We start from the raw sequence: 26,355 nt of genomic DNA on the forward strand, positions 1-26,355 counted from the left end.
ACCATTGCAAATTTTTTCTAAAAGGACAAAAAATGAAAGGTCCTTCTCACATCACAACAAACAATATTTTACTTATGTAAATGGTCTGCAGTTACGAGGGCCAGTTACGGCCTGTGAGCAACTTTTCACTGGCCCGCGGCCTCTGTAATAAAATTAATCATTTGTGGCTTGCCAGTAAACAAAAAAAACAAAAAAAAATCATGGGAATAGTCTTTTGGTGAAACGCCTTCACCTTTCTATAAGAATTGGCGACTGTTAATAGAAAAAGGGTAGTTGACTGTGAGGGCCGCCACTTCCAGGACAACATAAGAGTATTTTTTTTCACTGAACTCCGAAACAACAAAGAATATGATATCAAAAGTCACTGTCAGGCGTCACATGCCGACTGCAAAAAGCCGAAGGCTGGAAATGAAAGCTGTGAAAATGTGAAGCAACTGGAAGCTGTTTTAGCACCACAGCAGCGCTTTTTCACAGTGACTTTTAAAAAAACTGTTCCGTATAACACCATGCTGAATAGTCAGCCCTCACACATTTTAGCTAACGAAATCTGGCCCGCTTTCTGTAAAGTTTGGACACCCCTGTTCTAACCACTGCACTTTGGAAATATAACAAAAAAATGTCATTGTAACACAAATGTGCTCCTTTAATGATCCTGTTTACAGTTAATACTGTAACGTGATACAATTGAATAGAGCCCCGGTAACGTCCTAACCCCTACTAGATAAGAGTGCATAATTATAGCGCTCCTGTGATAATACGGCGCGTTTTGTCCGGCTCAGGCGTACGAGCTTTCGACGTTGACGGGCACGCAAGTCCTCCTCCTGGTGGCGAGCGAGACGGGCCACGTGTACACCTTCGCCACGCGCAAACTGCAGCCCATGATCACCAGCGAGACGGGCAAAGCGCTGATCCAGACCTGCCTCAACTCGCCCGATTCGCCGCCGCGCTCCGACCCCTCCACCGACCAGCGCATGAGCGCCACCGGCTTCGAGGAGACCGACCTCACCTACCAGGTGTCCGAGTCGGAGAGCATGGCCGACACCAAGGTGAGTCGTTAAAGCTCTGTTTCCGCCAAGACGTACGGTTTGGGTCGGATTGCCACCGGCTTTTTCTGATGCGGCGCACTGAGAAAAGGTTCTGGAGCTAAAGGGCGGTTCTAGACTTTGTCCGGTTTTAGGGCGTTTGATCACGGTCCCTTTTATTGAAGAAAAATGGGACCGCACTGTTTTTTTCCTACCCATAAAATCCTGCTTCTAAAGACCGATACAGATCACTTTTTCTACTTTCAGGTTTCGACCAAATAGAGATTTTAGAAAAAACCTCCACGTCAATTTAAAATAAGTCATAGTTTGAAAAGGACGTTATTATAATCTCTCGTTTATTGCAGTTATTGGGAAGCGGAACCCCCTTGCTATGTAAAAAAAAAAAAACCACATTTTACCCTGCCGGCCCCCTTCTCGCAGCAATAGTCAACAGAGGATAATGGAATGGAGCCTCACAGGTGCTGTTCATTTTAGGCGGAAAGAACGAGAAAAGAGTAGTGCGCCCCGACGCGCGACAAAAAATGTACTCTCACGGCCCCAGCTCTTTTAATAGTCGACTGGGGATAATGGATCGAAAACGGCAATGGCATGTTTCAGCGGTCTAAACTGGGGGCGAGTACTCTGCTGGCCCCTGCTCTTAGGAATAGTCAAAGATAATGGATTGAGGCCAAAACCATGTAGTTTACTTTTTAGCAAGCCACAATGGCATATTTCAGTGGCCCGAACTGGAGGAAAAATAGCGCCCTGCTGGTCCGTGCTCTCAGCAATAGTCAACTAGGGATAAAGGATCACGGCCACAACTGTGCATTTATTTTTAGTCGGGCCAGTACAACGAAGCCTCCTGCCAAGATGGGTATCTCTCGGTGCATGCTTGCGGCTTAACGGGATTGGGGATAATGGATTGCTGCCGCACATTTCACTCTTTGGCAGAAACGGGCTATGTCAGTCCCCTGCTCTTTTGCAAAATGCAATTTGGGATAACGGATCGCAAAATATTTTTCATCCTTCGAAAGCACGATTACATTACTCCACTTTCCAGGACGTGTTGTTTTTCTTGGACTTTCAACCCATTGCTTTCTGATGTCTAGAGCCTCCCTTTAGCCGCACCAATCCAGATTTTCTTGACTCGTTTGGAGAATAAAAAAAATGCCCAAAACCCAAAAACGGCGTTCAAACTGTACCGGCTGGTGTAAACAGGCTCTAAGGCTCCACATGGACCCGAGTGCTGTGTTAACCCATGAATGGTTTGATGGTGAGCTTTGAAGCCAGACTAACATCGTCGCATCCAAGATGGCGTCGCTTTCGGTCGAAGAGACCGAAACAGTTTTTAACAGTAATCTTCTTTATAGTACTATACTATACTTCTTTCCGGCTGTTTTTCGTCCCGGTCCCCTCTCTGGACGCCTCCAGGGGGGGCAAAGTGCGCGGACCCTGCCCCTTGGCTCACTTCCTGAAACGGCCCAATCGCCAAAAGAGATTTTCCAGGGGAGGGAAGCTAAAAATGATTTGCTACTGCACGCCGGTGTGTCGTAAACGTGCTTTTTGTTTGTTTTCGCCTGTCGACGGAAAAATACTGCAAAAAATGGGACATTTTTTTTTACACTTTTATATGTACAACAACCTTTTTTTTTTCAATTTTTATATATTCGGGAAATCTTACTGCATCATAATAACCACCCGCCAGAAGATAACAAGATCTATTAATCCAATAAAATCATAAAGGTACAATTAAATAATTTTTCTACTAGTTTTTTTTTCTTGTAAAATTACAAACATCCAGTTTTCAAATTATCCAGATTATTTTTTTCTTACTTGATTTTTAAGTTTATTATGAAAATAGTTTTGAAACATGACAATTGTATTCATACTTTTTTTTACAGAAAAACTTGAAAATGGTTACAATTTTGCTTTTTTTTTTTGTATTTTACTAAGTTTTTACATTTTTTTTATGAAATAAGAATTATAATCCTTCAAATGACACTCTTCAATCATAAAAGAATACTTGGTTTGGTAATATTTTTCATTCATTGACTTTGAACCTGTTTTTCCTTGAAGATAGTTGAAAAAAAATACTAAAAAAAAAAAAACGTTGCTCATTTAAGGTATTTTCCTTTGTTTTCAAATGTTCAACTTGTTTTTCTTGCAAAACAAGAAAAATGGGACCTAAATTAGCTACATTATATGATAAGGCAGATGGATTGGCTTATTATTGGATAGTAAATTATTATATGTGACTCATTTGATTACCCCCCCTTTTACTCAAATTTTACATGATTTTATTTTTAATCAAATATAAAAATGCTCCATTTTTTTCCCCTTGATTTTGGAGAAAAAGAATTATAATCATACATCATAATCTTGCTAATCTGACATGACAGTTACGTGTTGCACACTGATTTATTTTACTTGCATTTTAATTGTTTTGTTTTTTTAGAAAAAGTGTATAATAGAATTTTTTTTTGTCAACTATATTTAACTTCCTTGTAAAACATGAAAAAAATGGTGTTTATTTTTTACTAAGATTAGCCACTTCTGATATGTGCTTTTATTTCTAGTATAAAAAAATAAAACCTTTAATTATGAAAAACAAATCCCAATTTTTTTTTTTTTTTTTTTTAGTTTTCAACTAATACTTTAGGTGACAGTGAATTTTGCTCACTCCAAATCTACATTTTCTTAGTTTACTCAATATATTTCCCTCAAATGGCGGATGCGTCGTTATAAATAGAAAGTTCAATATTTTATCTGAAGTATGTGTTAACTGACTTCAAAAAGGTATTTTTCTTTATTTTCCGCTGCTCCTATCGGCGTTTCTGTTCCTCTTAGCAAAGCTGTTTAGGGCGGAACACATTACGTAGGAGGAATGGGGTAGTGCTGGTTATTGGGTTTTTGTTTTTGTTTTTTTTCGTTAGTGTAGCCTGAAAAGGTAAAAGTAATAAGAGGCTTTCTTCAAGTTAAGTCCAAACACCAAACCAAACCCCAAGAAGCATGAAAAAAAATTGAATGCATCTAAGAAATGCACGTAGTCGCACGCGCAGCATGAACAAGCTGACGAAGCCTGCATTGATGACAGAAGCCTGGAAATGGCAGCAGTGCTACTGCAACTAGTTTCAGGGTGCTTGAAATCCTTAAATTCTTGGATTTTAATGTTCAAGGGTTGAAAAGTGCTTTCATTTCAGGAGAATTGCTTGTAAATGCTTGAAATGGATGCCATGTTTCTCAACAAGTCTGCTTAAGATGATTCCTACACTGCTTTCTGGTGGCTTCAGTTTTTTTCCTTCCTCGTGATTCACTGCAGCTGGCATTAGTTCTTAGGGCATTGTCTAACAGGCATCACCGCCCCCTATAGGTTGCTACCAAGAGGACAAATGCATGCTACACTGAGACAGAGCTCTATGAAATCGATATTAATGCAAGGATTACGTATTAATTATGGATATTTATCATGTGCAGATGTGGGTTGCAACCAGTTACTTTTACTTGAGTCCTTTTTTTTTTTTTTTTTTTTTTTGGACGTTTTGTACTTCTAGATCTAGAAGGATTTATAAATCAAATTACTTTTACGACAGTTGATTTTTGAAGAAGAAACTGTACTCTTACGCCGCTACATTGAACCCGTTACATAAATCCCCTCTACGTAAGTGTCTGTCTCTGCTAAGGCACATTTCTTTTGTCAGAGACCTCGTTTTTTTTTTTTTAGATTCCACCACTTACCCAAACAACCATCAGGTGGCACTTGTGAGCAGGTTTAGGATTGTTTGTTTTACTCTACTGTATGTGCAGTGTATATAACTGCCTCGCATATATGTATATATTTTTTTAGTATAATAAATAATAATTGATCCACAGGGAATTCGCGAGTTTTTTTTGCGGCTCTTGATTCACACCAGATTTCTTCTCAGTCGTACTGGAGAACTTGGTAAATTGGCTTTGAAAGTCATTAAAAAGTGCGCTGTAGTTTTCATGGTGTCACAAAAACTTGTTTATGCTTCTGGGCGACAAATCATCGACCTTATGGTCGAGGACGCTAATATATGAAACGATTTCCCCGCAAACTCTTTTCTCTCTCGGCGCCGAATCCCCCGAGAATCTCGGCCATCGACGGGCGCGGGGCCGGCCCCCCGTGTCCGAGGGCCGCCCCGGGGCCCCCGTCAAGGATGAGAGGCCGAGCTTTGCTTTTTAAGCTCATTGATAAAATTTGTATTAGTGGCGTTTCCATATATGGTGCGCTTTCCCCGCCGGCCGGCTCTCTTGGCGTGAGGCCCCCTCGCATTCCTTATAAGCTGCAGCTGTCTTTGGAGCCGATCCCCCTCCCCACCTCCCGCCGACCCCGATACTCGGCGCCGACGTCCAAACGCCAGCTCGGCTCACATCAAATATCCATTATTTTTTGGGGCCTATCGGTTCTTTATTGTTTATTTGAAGCGTGATGATTTGTTCATTGAAAAATATAGTTTTAATACAAATTTATTATTGTATAACGAGCAGCTCGGTGGTCTTGGGCGCCCGCCCTGAGACTGGGAGGTCGCTGGTTCAAGCCTCGGCCGGGTCATACCTAAGACTTTAGTACTCGTTGCCTCCCTGCTTGGTGCTCGGCATTAGGGGTTGGAATTGGGGGGTTTGCTCACCTAACTCCCAACACATCAGTTGGGTTGGGCGAGGGGGCTGGGAATCCCCTCCTCTGTATCTATCACCCAGAAAGAGTCAGAAGAAAAAGACTCTAGCCACCTCCCACTAGGGGGACATGGCTCTGGTATATATATTTTAGAACCAGCTCGTTGGCCTTGGGGGTAGGGCGCCCGCCTCGAGACTGGGAGGTTGTGGTTCAAGCCTCGGCCGAGTCATACCTAAGACTTACAACATTGGTACCCGTTGCCTCCCTGCTTGGCGTTCAGCATTAGGGGTTGGAATTGGGGGGTTTGCTCACCTAATGACTCCCAACACCTCAGTTGGGTTGAGCGAGGGGGCTGGGAATCCCCTCCTCTGAATCAATCTCCCAAAAAGAGTCAGAGATAACTCTAGCCACCTCCCACTAGGGGGATATGGCTGTGGTATATATAATAACGAGCATTCTTATTTTACCCTAAAAAATAGGACGTGAAAGTTTGAGTGTGCGTTATATACAATGTTTTACGGTAGTATATACGGTAATATATTGTAATGTCATTGTCAAATATTACTGACAATCACAAAACATTGGATGCAACAGATTTCGAACCTGAGCTAGGCAGTAAAGGCAACAAATCCTCACCACGACACCGACCTACCTACCTACCCTGGTCATATCTCACAAAAACAAGAAAATAATAAAAGGAAGAAAATAGCAAAAAACACACCAAACTTTTTGGGACCATGGCCAACCCAAATGCCCAAACACCCAAACAAGTTAAGCACCTCGGCACCCAAATTGGTCATGCTTCCGTCCTTCCAGATGAGACGGGACACGAGAAAACTGCCATGTCACAATACACTCTTTTGTTCAACAGCAGGGTCCAACAGCTTTCACTGGTTTACCCCTGCCGTATCATAGAACGCGTCCAAACATCCCACTATCCTTTCACAACACCCCTCCACTCATTCCTATCACCAACAAGAGCTCTAGCTTCCACTACATTTAGACCTCTTTCCCGCAGGTCTCGCAAACCCTCGTTATAGAGTCACTAAATGTGAGAGGATGTGGAAGTAAAGCGACTGAGTGGAAGAAAGAGGAGATCGGAAGGATAACACTAGCCAGATAGCTAGCTAGAAAGGTAAACAGGTAAAAAAAACTAAAAGGGAGCTAAATAGCTAAAAGGCTAAAAGGCCTTCAAAATGGCGAGATAGAAAGCCAAAAACAAAGTGAGATTGCTAGCTAGAAAGAAGACCAACATTGAGCTTGATAACTAGCAAAAATGTCAAATGTTAGCTAGATAGCATGCAAGAAATGTAAAAAGCTAGCTAGATCTATCTCTATCTACCCTGGTCATATCCCTCACAAGGGGTAACTAACAGCAAGACAAACACGTACAGGAAAACAGAAAAGAAAATTAGGAAAAAGTAGCAAAAAAAACACAAAAAATGACCATGGCCAACCCAAATGCCCAAATACCCAAACAAGTACCTCGGCACCCAAGTCAGTCATGCTTTGGTCCCTCCAGATGAAACGGGACACGAAAAAGTGGCCGTGTCACTCAGGTCAGCTACAACAGCAGGGCCCAACAACTTTCACTGGTTTACCCCTGCGGCATCATACGGGTGCCCTGCCCATCCCTTCGAACGCGTCTAAACATCCCACTATCCTGTCACAACCCCCATTTCCACTCATTCCTATCGCCAACCACCACGACACCACCAGTGATAAAGATGACACGCAAATGGCATTATCGCACTATTTTTCTTCAGGGTACCAGAAACGAATGTTCGAGAATGGAGAAAACAAAAACTCGTCACGTAAGATATAGATAAAAGCAAAAAAGTGCAACGAGGATAACGACTCTTCGGTGTATTTGCTGATGAACCAGACTTTGAAGGACATTCGATAAATACATTGTACTTTATATGTTGGTATTGTGTTTATAGTTGACATTGTCAATAAGTTGTTTCAATGAAGATTTGGAAGTTCCCATGTTTATTTTGAACTGAGGAAAAAAGTGGACAATATTTTATGCCGATTTTTAATTTACAAAGGAAATAGAGGCGTCTGTTATGCTTGAGTATAAATACTTTAAATGAATTTCAATAAATCACATTTTGGTTTTTGCGTTTTGGATATGCACTGGGATAATAAATGATGTTCTCTTGTTTTTCATCTTTTTCTTCTTTTTTGCATTTATTTTATCCGGTTTCTTCATTTTAAATAGAAACGTCGTACTTACAATATGCAAACTTACATCATTTTTCTCATTTCAAGGATTTTTTTTTTTCAAATGTGGGTAGAAAGTAAAATTTTCTAAATGGAATGGTGCTTCTTATTTTAGGAATTTTTTTTTTCTTGTTTGATGTTTGGATTTGTGTTAGTATTTAGCAATATTTTTCGATCATTACATGTAAAATTATGACTAAGTTGTTGGATTTTGTGTTTGACCCGTCTGGAAAGAATCAAAAGTCTGTTTACAGGTCAAGTCAAGTCCTGTTTATTTGTGACACCCTTAATCACAGAGTCTCAAAGGGCTGCACAGACCACAGATTATTGCAAACCATCCCCTGATCCAAAACCTACATGAGGGCAAGGGAAAACTCAAAAACCTCAAGTCAAGTCATGTTTATTTGTGACGCCTTTAATCACAAAGAGTCTCAAAGGGCTGCACAGACCACAGATTTTTGCAATCCACAGACTATTATGACACCATACCCTGATCTAAACCTACATGAGGGCAAGGGAAAACTCAAAAACCTTAAGTCAAGTCATGTTTATTTGTGACACCTTTTAATCACAGAGTCTCAAAGGGCTGCACAGACCACAGATTATTGCAAACCACAGACTATTATGACACCATCCCTACATGAGGGCAAATAATACACAGATATTTGTTACCTTAATCAGTGCTGTCTCAGTGGAGTGGTTAGCCCTGAATCCTGATTGCATAGATTCAAAAAGAATGTTCTCGGATATAAAATCATTCAACGAGCTATGAAATTGTTTCAGAAGAACTTTTGCAATCTGCTTTTCAATTTGGGTTAGCTATTGACGATATATTTTGATCATTCAATATTGTTTGATTGTAAACAGTGACTGAGTTATTATGTTTGTCTGGCTTGAGAGCTGAAAGTCTGTTTCTAAGCTATGAAATGGTTTCAGAAGAACTGCAATTTGTTGTTTGATGTTCTGATGTGTGTCATCATTTTGCAATGCATTCTGGTCATTGGATACCATGATGTCATTGCAAAGAGTGACTTAGTTGTTGGATTTTGTGTTTGGGGACCCAAAGGTCTGGTTACAAGCTAATTTTCAAGAACTTCTGCACTTTGTTGTTTGATGGTAGGATCTGTGTTCCCGTTTGGTCATATATATATATATATATATATATATATATATATATATATATCACTGAAGGTAGATAGATCCTGGTTTGCCGTTTTTGGGACATCTTCACTAAAGAACTATGCTTGCACCTTGTTTGGAAACTGTTATTTCTGAAAATAAAGGTCTAAATGAGGTCTTTAGTTGCAGGTGAGAGACAAGTTTAAAATGGTATATTTGTAGACACAGGCTCTGGCATTATTATTTTATCATTTTATTAAATTATCTTGTCGCACAGTGAAATGAAAATGTGCTAAAAAATAAGAGCTGAATGGTCAGTTTTGCTGAAATTATCCTTGAAATATACAGTATGGATTAAAAATAATAATAATAATAATCCCATGACTCCGTTTACAAGCTATGAAAGCATTTCAATGGATTAACTTTTGATGCCTCGATTTGTCTCTGCATTAAGTCATGGATTTTGATTATCACGTCTCTATACCGTTAAGGACGAAGTAGTAAGAAGTGACTCTATTGTTGGAGTTGGTGTTGGTGTTGGATTTGTCTGGGGACCCAAAAGTCCGTTTACAAGTTACCAGACTGTTTTGCACTTCAGTCTTGGGTTTTTGTTTTCAGCATTTTCAAGGAATGAAGGATTTTCAGAGAAATGAAAGCGGACATTTTTGTCAAAAGAGCGCTATTTCCAACGCAAAAGTTTTGCATTTCCCTCAGCTTCGGTGAGCCGGCCCTCGGTCTCCTTGTTTTGCAGCCCCGGAGTGTGCAGGTCAGCAGTCATTGGCCGCACCTCCTCCACTTGGGCCGCCTTGCCTTTTTTAGCAGTCGACAAACGCCGACGCAAATTCCGCCTGCCTGGCCGGCTGACAGCAGATGCCCGATCGGGCTCTCGCCTCTACGACAGTTGTCACCTTAAACTCTCAATGAATGGACATTTGCGACAAGTTCAGTAGAAGCAGGAAAGAAATCGTTACAAAGCGGAGGAAGTCATGCAACCCAAAAAGTACAAAGTCGCAAACCGTGTCCTGAGAAACTGTGATGTCATTTTCGGTTAACAGTGGAGGAAGATGGTGTCAAGTCGTGTTTATTTGTGACGCCCTTAATCACAAAGCGTCTCAAAGGGCTGCACAGACCACAGACTATTGCAAACTACAGACTATTAAGACACCGTCCCCTGATCTAAAACCTACATGAGGGCAAATAATACACAGATATTATCCACATAAAATATAAGTTATTCATATGCCATAGAGTAGAAGTGTTTTAAGCTTAGATTGAAACATTTCCTCTGAGGTTGCAGATCGGATCTCAGAGGGCAGGGTACTCATTCTATTTTTTTTTGTATTCATGTATTTATCCGTCACATTTAAAATGAGGTAAACAACTTGCCAGCTGGCATCGTAGCCAACTTTTTTTCCCTCATTTAACTTAAAAAATATTTTCCACCACTTTACAAATAACCGGGTTGGTACGGGTACTTGATATCCTTGAAAAAGTTTGAATTTTAAGGTTGTGTTTTTAAGGATTGAATGGTGCTTGTGAATGCTTGAAATTGTTGCAAAATCTGCTTATAAATGACGCGCACTATGTAACGTGTAGTCGTGTAAAGATCACGTATCGATCATGGACATTTATTATGGGCTTGGGTTTAAGTCAAGTCATGTTTATTTGTGACGCCCTTTATCACAAAAAGTCTCAAACAACAAAAACAAGTAACATATAACATCACCTATACAAAATACTTTTGTGGGAACGGGAATATTTTAAGCTAAATGTGGAAAAAGTACGTTAATTGGTTTACATAGAATCGAAATGCCAAATATGATTCTATAAATGATAATCCTATTGTAATTTAAAGTTCATAATCGGGTAAAAAAAACTAAAAACTAAAAGGAAGTTAGCTCGCTCGCTAAAAGAGTGAAATACATCTAAATAGCAAGACCAAAGCTAGATGGCGATCTAGAAAGGAGACTAACAGAAAAAGATACAATATTAGCTCCATGGCATGCAAAAAAAAATGTAAAAAGGTAGGTATCTAGCTGGCTAAATAGCTAAAAATGTAGGAGGTTAGCTAGCTACAATGCTAATTGGTTTCCCAGTGCTCAATTGGAATGGGGAAGAACTTCCTGCCACTGAAAATATAAGTTTCATATGACTATATGGGGGGAGATTGGTCTAAAAAAGATTTAAATTGAAATAAAGAACCACCTTCCCCTGCACAATGAAATTCTTTGCTGTCCACAAATTTGCCGGTGTAAAAATAGAAATATAGAAACTAAGAAACGATTCAAATGTATACATAAAGTAATTCTATGAATATTAAAACTACAATATTAACTGAAGATGAGCAAAGGCAGGGGTGTCCAACTCATTTGAACTCGGGGGGCCACACGATAGAACAAACATTCTGTCGGGGGCCGGACGAGTAGATTTAAGAGAAAGAAAAAGAGAGATAAAGAAATGAAAGAAAGAGGGAGGGAAAGGGAGAGAGGGCGGGACAAAGAAAGAGAGAGAGGGAGAGAGCGTGAGAAACAAGAGATAAAAAGAGAAGTCGTGAGAGAGGGGGAAGAAAGGGAGCGGAAGAAAGAAATCCAAAGAGAAATACAAAGACGGAAGGAGAGAAAAGAGAAAAGAAAGCACAAAGGGTAGGAAGAAAGAGAAAAGAGAGAAAAGGAAAAAAGTAAGTTGGAGCAAAACAAGTTAAAAAGACAGAAAGAGACGAAGAGCAACAAAGGGAGGGAGAGGGAGAGAGAGAGGGAGAGAGAGAGAGGGAGGGAGAGAGAGAGAGGGAGGGAGAGAGAGAGAGAGAGAGAAATACAAGTACAGTGTCTTTGTTCGAGGCACCTGGCTTTGGCAACATCAAGTTGACCTATTTCAACCTGCAGCTTGTTTTTCCTCTTGTGCTTCTCTGACTGTTGTCTCGCGGGCCGGATTCAATCCCTTAGCCGGCCTGATCTGGCCCGCGGGCCGCCTGTTTGACACCTGTGGGCTAGAGGATAGGATGCGGTTGACAATATAGGGAATAGAATACGAGTGTCTTTTTTGTCATTGATATCAACGTTGTGTTCATCGACATGAGAACGTGGCACTCCACTCATAAAAGAATTAGGAAATGGATTATTCTTACAAATTTCACCTAAAGCGGTCCAATTTTGCCAAGTGTGGAGTAGTCTACTGGACACACATAGCGCTAATAGCCCACGGGCCGCCTGTTTGACACCTGTGAGCTAAAGCCATCGGATGACTATAAAGCTAAAACAAACGTATTCACAATTTACCCAAGATCTAAAAATCGTACGTGGTCATAATCGCAGACAGGGGATTAACCAATGGCGTCGGTCGATCGCAGATAAGGAACGGTACTGGAGAAATTGGAAAATTGGCTTTGAAAAGTCCTTGAATTTGGCCTTGAAACGGTAATAATCATACAAAGTGATGCGTGAGGGCATTTAAAACTGCTGTGGTTTTTTTGTCCCGGGCTGCAGGAAGGAGTTAATTCCTGCGTGGAGGTGCTCGGGTTTCCCGCCAGCTGTCTCTACCTTCAGCTGTTTGCACTCCTGTCGGCCCCCACGCCCCCTTTTTCGCAACCTCCCCCCCTCAAGGACCGATTGGCGGAGTGCGGCACGGAGGGTGCACCGCTTCAAACGCCAGCCCTCACCCCGCTCTTTTGCACCCTCCCCACTTCGTTTTTATCACCTACTGCCCGGCTGCGAACGTAACAGCCAATCGGATGCCGTGAGGGGCCCGAGACCCCGCCCCCTTTTGGTTTTCTGTTTAACCGACGCTCACCGGAGCGCGTTTTGGACCTTGGCCTCTCGGGCGGCCCCCCGAGAGGGCCAAAATGGCCGCCGCGCTTGCCGATTTTGATGAATTATTAATCTTTGGCGTCCAAAAAGTCTGAAAAAGCGACTTTGACAACCCTAACGTTGGCAATCCGTCCAAATCTTCGAGATTTTTCAGACAAAAACGTATCGGAAGTCGAAAAAACGGTCACATGGAACAAGCTTTGTTTTTTTTTTTTATCTTCATTATTTTAAATTAAAAGAAAATGATGTAAAAAAAAAATGATGTACTCAGTTACAAATACTTATTACATTATAACCAATATTTTTAAATGATTTAATAGTTTTTATTTAATTCTAAATGGGTTTTTAAATAATCATCGTTATATTTGCAATATGTAAAAACAAGTCTTTGTTACCGAGTGAGTTTATGCACAGTAATATTTATTATTAATACATTGTATTTTATTGAATGATACACATATTTTTAATTCATTTTGCTATATTTAATGAACAAAACATGATGTAAACTAATTTTTGGAACTAAGTAAGCTAATACTTAAACAATCTGTTATATTACTATTTTTATAAATAGTGATTATTTTATTCATAATACATATATTTTCAATATTGCTGTATTTTGGAATGGAAAACGACTCTTTGAAAAATAGTCAAATACAGAGTGAGTTAATACATTTTAATAAGCATTGTTATTACTTTTTGAATGACTTATTTTAATTACGACGATTTTGTTTAATTATCAAAATATTTGAATAATTATTGCTATTTATAAATTCTTGTTTTTGAGTTATTTTCAAGGCCATAACTCTTAGTGTTTTTTATATTAGTTATAGTTTTATTGTAATAGTTTTAATAAAAATATTGATGGTGACGAATAACTTGTATAATAATTAAAAAATATAACAGATACACAATAATTAAAAACAATTTTAAAATGAAGAAAATTAAAACGTACAATTATTTGTATTGAGGTGTCTTTATTCACGATTTTAATCGTAATTATATAAATTAAAATATGATAATGATCATTTATAGCTATGTGAAAATAATAAATATAAAAAATAAAAAGGAGACATTATAATAGTCATTTAAAAATGTCAAATGCAATTATTTCTATTAATTCGATCGGTTTCTCGTGCTATTTTCTTGTTATAGTTATGATGATACAAAATGGGTGTTTATGGTCATTTAAAATACCGTAATTTCCGCACTATAAGGCGCACCTAAAAGTTTAAATTTTTTTCAAAAGCTGACCATGCGCCTTATAATAGAGTGCGCCTTATATATGGCTCAATGGTGTGTCGCAAAGTCTTGCAACAAATTAAAGCAGCCGTCGACTAGATTTTCCCCCGAACGCGAAATAGTCCGCGGTGTATGATGGGATTTATATACCGGCGTTTCATTGGCTAACCAATGTGTCAATCATCATTTGAAACGATTACTATTGGCTAAAGTTATTCGGAGGTCAAGGGGCAGATCCTTTTTATCATTTACAGGCTGGCATAGGCTTAAGCTGCAAAACAAAGCCTGCGATTGGCCAAAAAAGATGAATGTGAATAGCAAGTTTGGTTGGTTGTCTGCGGCATAGAGAAAGCATGTTTTGCTATTCTGTATTCGTAAATATTTTACTCTTCTGGATTTACTATACTCACGGATATAAGAGGACCATGGTTGCACATTATTATTGAACACAACGACTTCGGTGAGCTACTTGGGCTATATATTTTCCCAGTATCTTGTTTCAGAGTGATATCAATGTTTCTGTGATGGGTCTTTTTTTAAATTAAACTCAATTCCAAGTGTTAATTGTCATCTAAATAGCAAGACCAAAGCTAGATGGCGATCTAGAAAGGAGACTAGCAGAAAAAGATACAATATTAGCTCCATGGCATGCAGAAAAAAATGTAAAAAGGTGGGTATCTAGCTGGCTAAATAGCTAAAAATGTAGGAGGTTAGCTAGCTACAATGCTAATTGGTTTCCCAGTGCTCAATTGGAATGGGGAAGAACTTCCTGCCACTGAAAATATAAGTTACATATGACTATATGGGGGGAGATTGGTCTAAAAAAGATTTAAATTGAAATAAAGAACCACCTTCCCCTGCACAATGAAATTCTTTGCTGTCCACAAATTTGCCGGTGTAAATATAGAAACTAAGAAACGATTCAAATGTATACATAAAGTAATTCTATGAATATTAAAACTACAATATTAACTGAAGATGAGCAAAGGCAGGGGTGTCCATATGCACAGTAAAGTTGCAAGCGAAAAAGAAAATAGAAACTAAGGAATGGTTGGCATTTCTTGAATAACAAGACTTTAACCTTCCGAATGATTTTTGGAACGATGCATTTGAGTGACATCGTACGGACACCGCATCCGCACGTGTCTACGACACGTATTTGCTTCTTTGCAAGCTTTGGGAATGTTATGGGGGTAATCAGTTGGACTGAACTATCTGACTGTTTTGTCGACGTTCCCATTGTAGCGCCTTATAATCCGGTGCGCCTTATCTATGGAAGATATAGGACCAAAAACTATTTTTTGGGGGTGCGCCCTATAGTGCGGAAAATACGGTAATTTAAAATTATAATGAATACAAGTTCATTGAAAAAAGTAGCCAAAAATATTTATAAAACTCAAGTAAGAAGACAATAACTTGTATTAGGCTGTTTTTTTATTATTCTAATTTATTTTTACCGTTTTTGGTCTTCAACAACAATGAATGTTTTTTTTGTTTGTGACAAAGAAAAACTTTTGTTTTTGGGATATTTTTGTACCCACGCCAAATCTCTCGTAGTACGATAAAACACTGTCATTAGTCTTTTATGGCCACAAGAGCGCCAGAGTATCGTCTTGAAGAAAAATAACAATTGAATTCTACTTTGGCGCCATCCTGTGGTGTGTCGTTGCATTTCAGACTTTGTATGTTTTTAGTTTTTTTGTTTGTTTTTTTAGTAGAAATCTTGTCGACTTCCTGCTCAGTCAGAGAAAAAAATCCTGCCCACCGACCGCTTCCTATATTAGCGTAGCGCTCGCTCATAGGTTTCATTTACCGTAAATTCCGGACTATAGAGCGCACCTGATTATAAGCCGTACCCACCACATTTTAAGAGGAAAACCGATTTTGTGCACACACAAGCCGCACCTGTATATAAGCCGCATGCGCCCACATTTAAAAATGTTACACAATCACAAAATTAACCCAAACCCGACTTGAAGTCCCGCGATTGAAACTAAATGTCCTTCATTAAAGTCCACAGTCCAAATATCACAGCCGGCAAAATGAACTGAAAATGATACCGGAACTTAAGGTTTGATGCAGACCTGCAGAGTCCGGGTCGCGTTGAAAGTATCCAAGGAAAAAAAGTGTATATTTCCAAAGGTAAGGGTGGGAAAAATAAATCAGATGAACACATATACTCACGCAACTCCAGTTTTTACCTCCTCTTCTTTCCTTGTCTGTCCCTCACCTTTAGCGGTCCCCACTTCAACTCGGCACCCTGCGTTTGTTCCGCCCCTCCTTTTTCATTCACCCGTGCAAAACATATCGGAATAAGTGTCTAAAATAAATACATTACAAAAATATACAGTTGCAAATACATGTTATACATGGGTTACACATATTTCCAAAGAAAGACAGTACACCGAGAGAGTTTTCAAAGCTTTAATAATAATAATATAGCTTTGACAAGGCAGTTAATGGTAGCAACACGCGAGCGCCGCTAGCGGCCGTTAGAAAAATGACATAAATTGGCCGCATCACTGAATAAGCCGCAGGGTTGAACGTTTGGGAAAAAAGTAGCGGCTTATAGTCCGGCATTTATGGTACATTGGCGCCTTTTGTCAGCTTGCGAGATTGGTCGGGGTTGCTATGGAAACGCCACAATTTCTTTAGTTTATTTTGCAGAAAGGAGCCGCACTTAATGATGGTGTCTTATGACTATACTCATTTACTGTGTAACCCGATTGACACGCTAACATTTCAGTTTTTGTAGTTGCGCATGTGTCTGCAATTAAGGGGGGTTGCTAGCTATTTATTTTGCGGAGTTAGCGCTGCCGCGTCTGGTTCCCGGTTGATCCTCGGAGGTACTTGAAGGCCCCGCCATTTAGTCCCCATTAAGATTGTTTTTGTTACTCCTGCTAGCTGACGTCTGCTAGCGTGGCTTGTAAAAGGGGGAGTCGAATGCATGCTACATGCTACATGCTATTTCATGAAAACGCTGAAAAAAAGGCATTATTTTCTGGCTATATTTTTTGTTCTTTTTCTTGTTGTTTTTCCTTTTTTTTCTCTCTCTGCTTTTTCTTCCGCTGTTCTTCCTCCACATCTTCTTCCTCTTCTTCTTTCTCTTCCATGTCACCTACTATCTCCTTATCTTTTACCCTCTTGCTCATCCTTTTAATTTCATTTTCTTTGTGTTTTTCTTCCTCTTGTTTTTCTTTTTCCTCTTTTTGTTCTTTTTTTTCTTCTTCCTTTTATTTTTCTTCCTCTTGTTCTTCATCCTCATGTTCTTTGTGTTATTCCTCTTTGTTTTGTTCCACATCCTCCTCTTCCAAAACCAAACCAATGGATACTTAGTGGTCACCTCTGTTGTGAAAAAGGCGAAAATTGAAAGGTTTTGCTTTATGGCGGCTTGTTTTCCTCATTTTATTCCTTGACATCCACTTTTGTCTTCTTCATTTTCTTTGTTTCCACTTCCTGTTCTTCCCCTTGTTCTATTTTCTCTTCATCTTCTTCATCTTTTTTCCATCATCTTCTTTTTGGTTTTGTTCTTGTTGTTTTTCTCTTTTTTTTGTTCCTCTTCCTCTTTTTCTCTTCCACTTCTACCACATGTTTTCTTGTTTTTCCTCTTGTTCCATTTCGTCTTAATTTTCTCTCTCCTCATCTTATTGTTTTGGTTCTTGTTTTGTTTGTCTTCTTCCCTTTCCTCTTGTTTCCCTTCTTCTTTTTACTTTTCATTATCTTATGTTTTCTTCTTATTGTTCCTTATTTTCTTCCTCTGCTTTCACTTCTACCTCTTCTTCCTATTCTTCTTCCTCTTGTTCTATTTCCTCCTCATCTTCTCTGTCCTCATCTTCGTCCTTTCTTCTCATCTTGTTCTGTTTGGCTTCTTTTTGTCTTGTTCCTCTTTTTTTGTTCACTTTTTTAATCTTTTTCCTCTAGTTGCTCATTCTCTTCCTTTGGGAGGTCTTCGTTGACTTGAAAAACGCTATATAAATGTAGACCATTTACTCTTGTTCTTTTTCCACTTTTTTCATCTTCTTCCTCTTCTACTTCTCCAATTCTTCTTTCTCCTCTTTTTTTTGTTCACAATGCTCGTCATGGATTCAACAGGAACGTCATTCACAAGCTGTGTTGGCTTTGTCCTGGATTTGTCATATATTTTGCGAAGGCGTCGGTGCTTAACAGAGCCCCCTTCTGGCTGTTTGGCATTTTGTTTTCATTTGGTTTTGTTCTTGGGGGGGCGCTTGTGTTTATCATCCAGCATGTTACGAAGAGCACGTGGTCGAATGTATGACATCATGAACAGGGTTGGGTAGGGTTACTTTAACTGGATTACTTTCAATGACTTTTGGATTACTCCAATACCAAATATGCTAATAAAAGACAAAAGAAACTAAATATGAATAAATTACTAAATTTTGTGCAGGCTTGGGGAGTAACGGGATACATGGAACGGCAAAAATGATGTTTGGATTTATATTTATTTTGTTTCTGCCGCGTTTTATGTTAAGTTTTGCCGGAGATCAAAGAGATCAAAGCCAGGAGAGAAAGCTTACCACGTGTTGTGAGTCATCATTTTATTCACAATTAGTTTCTTTTGTCTTTTATTAGCATATTTGGTATTGGAGTCATCCAAAAGTCATTGAAAGTAATCCAGTTAAAGTAACCCTACCCAACCCTGATCATGAATACCCGCATTTCCCACTCGGAAGCCCGACTCTTACCACGTGTGTCTTTTCTTTGGGCGGGTGTCCCGGGCGGGTGCCCCTCCAGGACACATTGAAACCCACCTTCACCGTGGCCAACCTGCCCGGCGGCGGCACCAGCCAGGCCAGCGTGCCCACCACCTCCACCAGCATGCAAGTGAGCAGCGGCCACAATTTCCCCATCACCAACTACTTGGCGCCCGTCTCTACCGGCGGCGCCAATGGGACCGTGCTGAAAAGCGCCGCCGCCGCCTCCACCGGCGTCATGCAGTTGCCGGGCGGATTCACCTTCATGCCAGGTACGTGCCAAACTTTTCCTTTAGGGGGAGTGGCTAGAGCAGGGGTGTCAAACTCAATCGCACAAGGGGCCAAAATTCAAAACACACTTAAGGTCGCGGGCCAACCAGGAGAAACATTTATCGAACACACTTAAACTAAATGTTTTTGGAACATAAAAATGAATAAAAACAGACAAGAATATTCAATTCAAACCTTAAATCACTTGTACAGTATTTATTATTTTGCTGTAAACAAAAATAGCTTGTTAAATTATACAACTTAGAACTTAACTTAAACAATTTAACATTAAAATAACATTCAAATTCCTTTGCTCCTATGTCAACGTATATATTAAAAAAAAATACTTAAATATCCCAAAAGATTTTGCTCTCCTTAATATATCTCCTGTCAAAAGTAGAAATATGAAAATGCGACACAAATTATTTTGTAAAAACATTCCGAGAACAGGGAGCCTGATGTGCTTACCTTTGGCGCAGACGGAGTAGGGCGAGAGACGGGAGGGAGTGCTGGCACTTTTTGCATAGCTCCACCCATCCCTCCCACTCACCCAATCAAATCACTTTAAGTTCTCTTCCGGTGTTTTGGCGTATTTACAATTTGTTCCGTGGATTCATCAAAAAGTATCTGAACACTGAACACAGATTATATAGTCAGCTTTTATATAAAGGATTCTTTAGCGTCGTACATCCAAAACGAGTTTTTTTTTTTGTGTGACACCTTGACTGTAAATTGTAGTGAAAACGTGCCCTATATTTTCTGAAAAGTACTGTCTATAATGTCAGTTTTGGTTTGGCTTTGCGTGTATCTGAACAGGATTAAAGGCTCAAGTTTTGAACGAGATGGAGGAAATTTGCATGCAATTAAATTTGTCTCTGAGCCATAGGTACTTATAGAAAGAGACGTATATGGCTCGCGAGCCATAGGTTCCCGACCGCTGGTATATAGTATAGTATACGTCATATATGAAGGAATAGGTACAGTGACTAAAACGTCAGAATAGGATGTCCAGGGATGAAGACGGCGTTGTTCATATTGACGGGCCATTAATAACAATAGTGTAAAATGGTCTTGCGGGCCAGATATGATTACACGGCGGGCCTGACGTGGCCCGCGGGCCGGGAGTTTGAAACTTGTGGGCTAGAGGATAGGATGCGGTTGACAATATAGGGAATAGAAGACGAGTGTCTTTATTGTCATTGATATCAACGTTGTGTTCATCGACATGAGATGTGGCACTCCACTAATAAAAGAATTAGGAAACCTTGTTTACAAAATCGATTATTCTTCCTTTACCGCACACTGAGAAAATGTAGGTTTTCAAATCAGGGGAGGGTGTAACAGTCTGTAGCCCAGGGGTGGGGAACCTATGGCTCTTTTCGTGAAGCTCAGAGATAAAATGATGCCAATTTCACCTCAAGCGCTCCAATTTTGCCAAGTGTGGAGTAGTCTAGTGGGCACACATAGCGCTAATAGCTTGAATGGTTCGGTCCAGTATATACAAGGCACGGTCCCGACTACAATAGACCCCCTTTGACGCTAAATTTTCTTTATATGGCATCTCATGAAACAATTTAGGTTCACCGTTGCCTTTGGGGTAAGATTTTTTTCCTAGTTTTTCGTAATTTTATCTTCTGTCGCGGAAAAAACATGTCAAGGCACTGAATACACTCGCAAAGTCAGTTTTGTATGCATTTTTTTGCTCAATGGCTAAAAACGTACCTAAATAGTTAGCTAGATAAAGATGTACAAAACTAAAAGGTAGCTAGATGGCTAGCTAAATTTAAATTGGTAAAAAAGCCAACCAAATAGAAATAAAAGATGAATAATAGAAAGCTAACAAAAAGCTAGATAGCTAGCTAAACAGGAGGGCTAAATTTAGCTTAATTGAAAAAAAGATGGTACAGTGGAGTATTTCTGAGGCTGCATTGTTTATTCTTGTTCTGTTTTCCTTTCGATATATTTTATCCATTGTTTTTCAGCATATTTATATATTCATCCTGTTCTATATTAAGAAAAAGAGACTTTTAGAAATGCTTAGGTTGAATTTGGGGGTGCTTGAGCACCTCATAACAAAGGCTGGTTACGCCCATGGAAATTGAAAGCTAACGGGGATTGGATCGTTCAACTACCAATAACCTGGAGACATAAAATAATGATAATAATCAAATAAAAAGTGCTTTTCCTCAGTGTTCCTTACACACAGGCGCCCCAAAACCGTTTTCCCGCCATTTTTCCTCCTTTTTGGGGTGCTGCTCGCTTTGGTGACTTTCCACTTTCTTGCTTCTGTCTCCTCCGGGCTGCCTTTTCCCTCCTCCGTCGGGGCTACCTTCAATAGCAGGGGCCCCCTTGGCCCCCGGGACCCCCAGCATCCCCTTGAGCCAGCTGCAACAGCACTCTCTGAGCCTGCAGGGGGCGCCGGCACCCCACGCTCAGCAGCAGCCGTCGCAGGCAGTCTTCCGCTTCCCCGCCGCCGCCACCGTCTCCCTGGCAGGTGACAGGAACCCCGAAAAACGGAGCGTCGCGGCCCCTCCCTCGGTCTCTAGTCTCCTTGGAGTTGACTTTCTGGTCTCTTTTTAGGTGCGGGGGTCCCCCAGCAGCTGCAGGCCATCCAGGTGCACCCCAATACGCAGCAGACCGTCTCCAACAGTGATAGCAGCCCTGAAATAACCCACACGGTGGCCAGCTCCACGGGTAAGGGGAACGAGGAGAGGAAAACGATTCTCTCTTGAGTTGTTGTGTAATCCATCTTGTTTTTACAGTCAAATAAGAAAAAAAGTGTCAGTTGAACATTTACAACTCTTTCACGATGTCTAAAACATTGGCCAAGGTGAAGTACTCATTTGCAAAGGTTTTCGTGCTGTAAAGTGGTCGTCTCCAAACGCCCACTTTTGGAAGTGCCTAAAATCTACCCTTAGAAAAATCTGTAAAATACAAGGTTTAGTTTTTCAGATTGTGATCGAGTATGTCAAGGTAGGTAGATAATCTTATGTAGAGACGTATATTTTTTGGGGGAAATAAGGGTAGAAAATGTATCTGCTTTTAGTTTATATTTTAATTACTTATGTTTTACCTTTTGTCATTTTTAATGCAATTCGTTTAGTTTTTGTATTTAATGCGATTTTTTTTGTTTTTACGTATTTACTTTTGTGTTTGTATTTCATTCAATTTTAATGTATTTTATATTTTCCTTTTTTCAACTTCAGCAGTTGTTTAGAATTGTGATATTATTTAAAAAAATGTTTTAATAATATATTTTTTTAATATAATATTGCAACTCATGGGAAACAAATCAAATGGAAACCAATATAAAATCATTCTCATTTTAATATTTTTTTTACCAATTTTATCTATCAAGATAAGAAAAATGCATAAAGTGAGCAGAAATCTTTTTTGGAAAGGAAAAGGAAAATTCCTACAATTGTGCTGAACTGTTCCACGGACAGACTGAGGAGATCATTTCTTCCTCATGCCATGAGGCTCTTTAACTCCACCCGGGGGAGTAAAAGCCCACATGAAACCCCACCCCACATTTGCATATTACCCCATACAGTTACAGTGTGCATTTTCCGTAGCATTATTTAAATACTCTATAACGATAACGTTATATTGGATATTTTTGTATTCTATATCTTTTATTTTATTATTTTATTTTTCAACACAAGGATACTGCTGGAAGTGTGAATTTCCCTACAGGGATGAATAAAGTATCTATCTATCTCTACGTCTCTACCTATCTACCTATCTCACTATGTCTCTATCTATCTAGACATCTCTCTATCTAGACATCTATTTTTCTATCTATATATCTATCTACACATATTTGCATCCACCCGCCAATCCACTGTACCAGATCTAGTCACACTACGCTTAGGGTAAATAATAGTATTTTTTTCCTTATTTTCTATCTGAGAAACGAGATCAAATACACAGAAAATGTTGTAAATGTATAAGTCATCTTTGATAGGAGCATTTTGTTCACCACTATCAGGCATCGCTTTATTGAAGTCGGAAACAAGCGCCCCCTCGTGGCAGCAATAGGCATGAAATGTTTGTTTTCCGCTCGCTAGCGACGGTGAGCCTCCCGGCGAGCATGGCGACGTCGACGGTGGCGTCTTCTGTGGGCGGTCACATGATGTACGCCAGCCCCCACACCGTCATGTACGCCTCCACGCCGACGCTGGCCGACGGGGGGCTGGCCGTGCTCAACGCTTTCTCGCAGGGGGCCTCCGCCCTGCAGGTGGCGCACCCCCAGGCCCACGACGCAGGTGAGCCGAGGGCTAACGCTAATGCTAACGGGCTAATGCTAACGCGTCGCTTTTCGTCCCCCGGCAGCTTCGGTGTCGCAGGTGTTCCTGACGGCTCCCCCCGGCACGGTGCAGATCCCCGTCTCGGCGGTGCAGCTTCACCCGGTATGGCCAGTTAGCATCCTGTAGCAGCATGCTAGCGCATTTATTTGTAGTCCAAAATGCAGTTTTTGGCTGCACGTACACCTCGATAAGAAAAGGTCTGATGTTAGCACCCCAGTTAGCGTAGCAACCTGCTAACAAGGATGCTAGTTGAAAGAAAAAAATATCTAGTTTATTTCCACTTGTAGCTTCACTCGGCACAAAGAAATCTGACATTAGTACCCTAGTTAGCATAGCAACATGCTAACCAGGAAGCATACTAGTTTATTTCCATCCGTGGCTTCACTCAGCACAAAGAAATCTGACTTAAGTACCCTTGTTAGCATAGCAACATGCTAAACAGGAACCATACTAGTTTATTTCCATCTGTGGCTTCACTCAGCATAAAGAAATCTGACTTTAGCACCCTAGTTAGCATAGCAACATGCTAAAATGAAATTAAGCTAGATCTGAACAAGGTATCATGTTAGTAAGAAATCCAAATTCTGTTTCCCTCTCCAGCTTCACCTAATACAGAAAAATCTGAATTTAGCACCCCAGTTAGCATAGCAACATGCTAACACATTTATTGGAGCTACACGTGCTAGCTATCCAATTTCTATTTCCACCTGCTGTTTTACTTCCATAGTTTATATTTTGCCGCTATTATAAATTGCTTTTTTATATTATTAACATTAACAATGAAGACCAAATCAAATTATTTTCTTATGACTAATTATAATTCAATATAATAAACCTAGATAATATTAAATTTTGCTTTTATTCACATTTAGAACCCTGAATAATAAAGATTTAAAGAAAACAAAATACATATGGATAATTTTAATTATCATTCTATTTTGTTTTAATTATTTTTCCAAACCTGAATAAAAATATATTTTTTATCTTTATTTTGGCAGATAACGACTTCATTATAATTATTTAAATCATAAAATAATTCAAAACATTCTAAATCTGAATATTTTGAAAAATATATTTTATTGTTTGTTTTAAACATTCTTTTATTTTGGCAAATCACAGTTTAATTGAAATTAACATCATAAAAAGTAAAATATTTTGATGTACATAGAAATTAAATGAACAATATATGAATAAATAACATTTATAAAAGAAATACCTTTATAAAAAATGTATTACAACTGTTAACCAAAATAAAACAAGATTAAAAGATTGTTTATCTAATTATAATTATGAATATTACATTTAATAAAACACAATTTAAAAAGTAAAGGGAATGTAAATAATTCCAAATGATAAAAAATTTCAGCCATGTATTTTTTGCAGATAACAAATTAATTATAATTTTTTACACTCTGAAACGTGAAACGACATCTACAAAATAATTTTTAAAAAGGGAAAAAATAAAAACCTAAATAATATTTTAGACACAATTATCATTTTATTTCAGTCGGTAACAATTTAATTTCTGTCATAATGAAAACTGAAGAAATCTATAACACATTTTTAAAAATGAAAGAAAAAATGACAAACCTGTTTGAATAGCCATTTGTTCAAGGTATGAATTGTTCTGACCCCGCCCCCTTTCCCCATCCGCCGTCCTAAACTCCTCCCCCTTTTCCAGATGGTGATCGGCGCCCAATCAGGCGGCGGGGGCGGCGCCAACCTCACCGAGCTGCAAGTGGTCAACTTGGACGCGGGGGCGGCGCCCAACTCCAAAAGCGATTAGAGACGGCGCCCCCTCCCGGTTATTTATTGATGCCTTCCTCCATCCACGTCACCTTCCGCACACCCTCCTAAATAAGGGTACAATTCTTTTATTTTGCTATCTCTATATCGGCGAGAAGCCTCCTGAGAAATCTATTTTCTACGGGGAAGATACTCGGCCAAAGACGTTTGTCTGAATGTGAACCAAGATGGATTTCCTTTGCCAATTTGTATATAATTTTCTTCTTCTCTTATTTTTTGGGGTGTCACGGCATGTACCTGTTGAGTTTTCTTATGCTGTCGTTTTGTATGTACACTACAAAAAAAGTCAACGGGAAGGTTTCTTTTTTGTTGGTATTGGAAGGATCGACGCTTGAATCGGACAAAAAACACTTGTGGGATTTTTGGTGGAACCTTCAAAGTTTTTGGGGGGCATTTACACCAAATAAGTCCAAACGGTTGCCATTAGTGTGTAATATATAGATATATCTATAAAGATAGATATATCTATATATGTATATGTAGATATCTATATATAGATACTAATTATCTGCTTATGAGGTAGTACAGTATATATAGATATATCTATATATAGATATAGATGTATCTATATCTAGATATTTATATAGATATATCAATATAGATATATCGATAAATATCTATAGATAGATATATCTATAGATTTATATAGATCTATAGATATCTCTATATATATATATATATATATATATATATATATATATATATATATAGCTATATCTATAGATATATATATATAGCTATATCTATAGATATATATATAGCTATATCTATAGATATATATATAGCTATATCTATAGATTTATATAGATCTATAGATATCTATATATATTGCTATATCTATCGATATAGCTATATCTATAGATATAGATACCTATATCTATCTATCTATATATAGATAGATCTATACATAGATTTATATAGATATGGCGATATCCATCCATCTATCTAGATCTAGGTAGATCTAGAGATATAGCTATAGATATATCAGAGACTTTGTATATATATATATCTATATATACATAATATAGACAGATAAATATATGTATAATTCACAATTTGCCTGTCATCAAAAAATATGGTTTATTTTTTTACCCTTTTCTGCAGAAGATCAAAATTATCCTCGAATAATTTTGAGATAATTAAATATAAGTATGTTTTCATCACAAATATCGGGGAAACAAATAAAATAGAAAGTAAAATGAAAACTCA

At 39.0% G+C, this 26,355-nt stretch overlaps 1 protein-coding gene across 2 annotated transcripts in view; it reads left to right on the forward strand.

Moving 5' to 3' along the window:
• Window positions 1–25,488, forward strand: part of srfb (serum response factor b) — a 36,687-nt gene extending 11,199 nt beyond the window's left edge. The window contains exons 2-8 of one of the 2 annotated variants that reach the window (XM_088351487.1): window positions 780–1,046; window positions 18,801–19,032; window positions 21,369–21,524; window positions 21,611–21,724; window positions 23,101–23,298; window positions 23,366–23,442; window positions 25,022–25,488. In XM_088351487.1, coding sequence (XP_088207613.1) covers window positions 780–1,046; window positions 18,801–19,032; window positions 21,369–21,524; window positions 21,611–21,724; window positions 23,101–23,298; window positions 23,366–23,442; window positions 25,022–25,126 — 1,149 coding nt within the window. In that variant the 3' untranslated portion in view covers window positions 25,127–25,488. The remainder of the gene's footprint in view (window positions 1–779; window positions 1,047–18,800; window positions 19,033–21,368; window positions 21,525–21,610; window positions 21,725–23,100; window positions 23,299–23,365; window positions 23,443–25,021) is intronic. The other variant, XM_088351488.1, reaches the window with a different exon arrangement.
• The last annotated feature ends 867 nt before the right edge of the window (window positions 25,489–26,355 follow it).

Source organism: Urocampus carinirostris, chromosome 13, assembly GCF_059441175.1.
Source record: "Urocampus carinirostris isolate Australia breed hairy pipefish chromosome 13, RoL_Ucar_1.0, whole genome shotgun sequence".
NCBI classification, from domain to species: Eukaryota; Metazoa; Chordata; class Actinopteri; order Syngnathiformes; family Syngnathidae; genus Urocampus; species Urocampus carinirostris.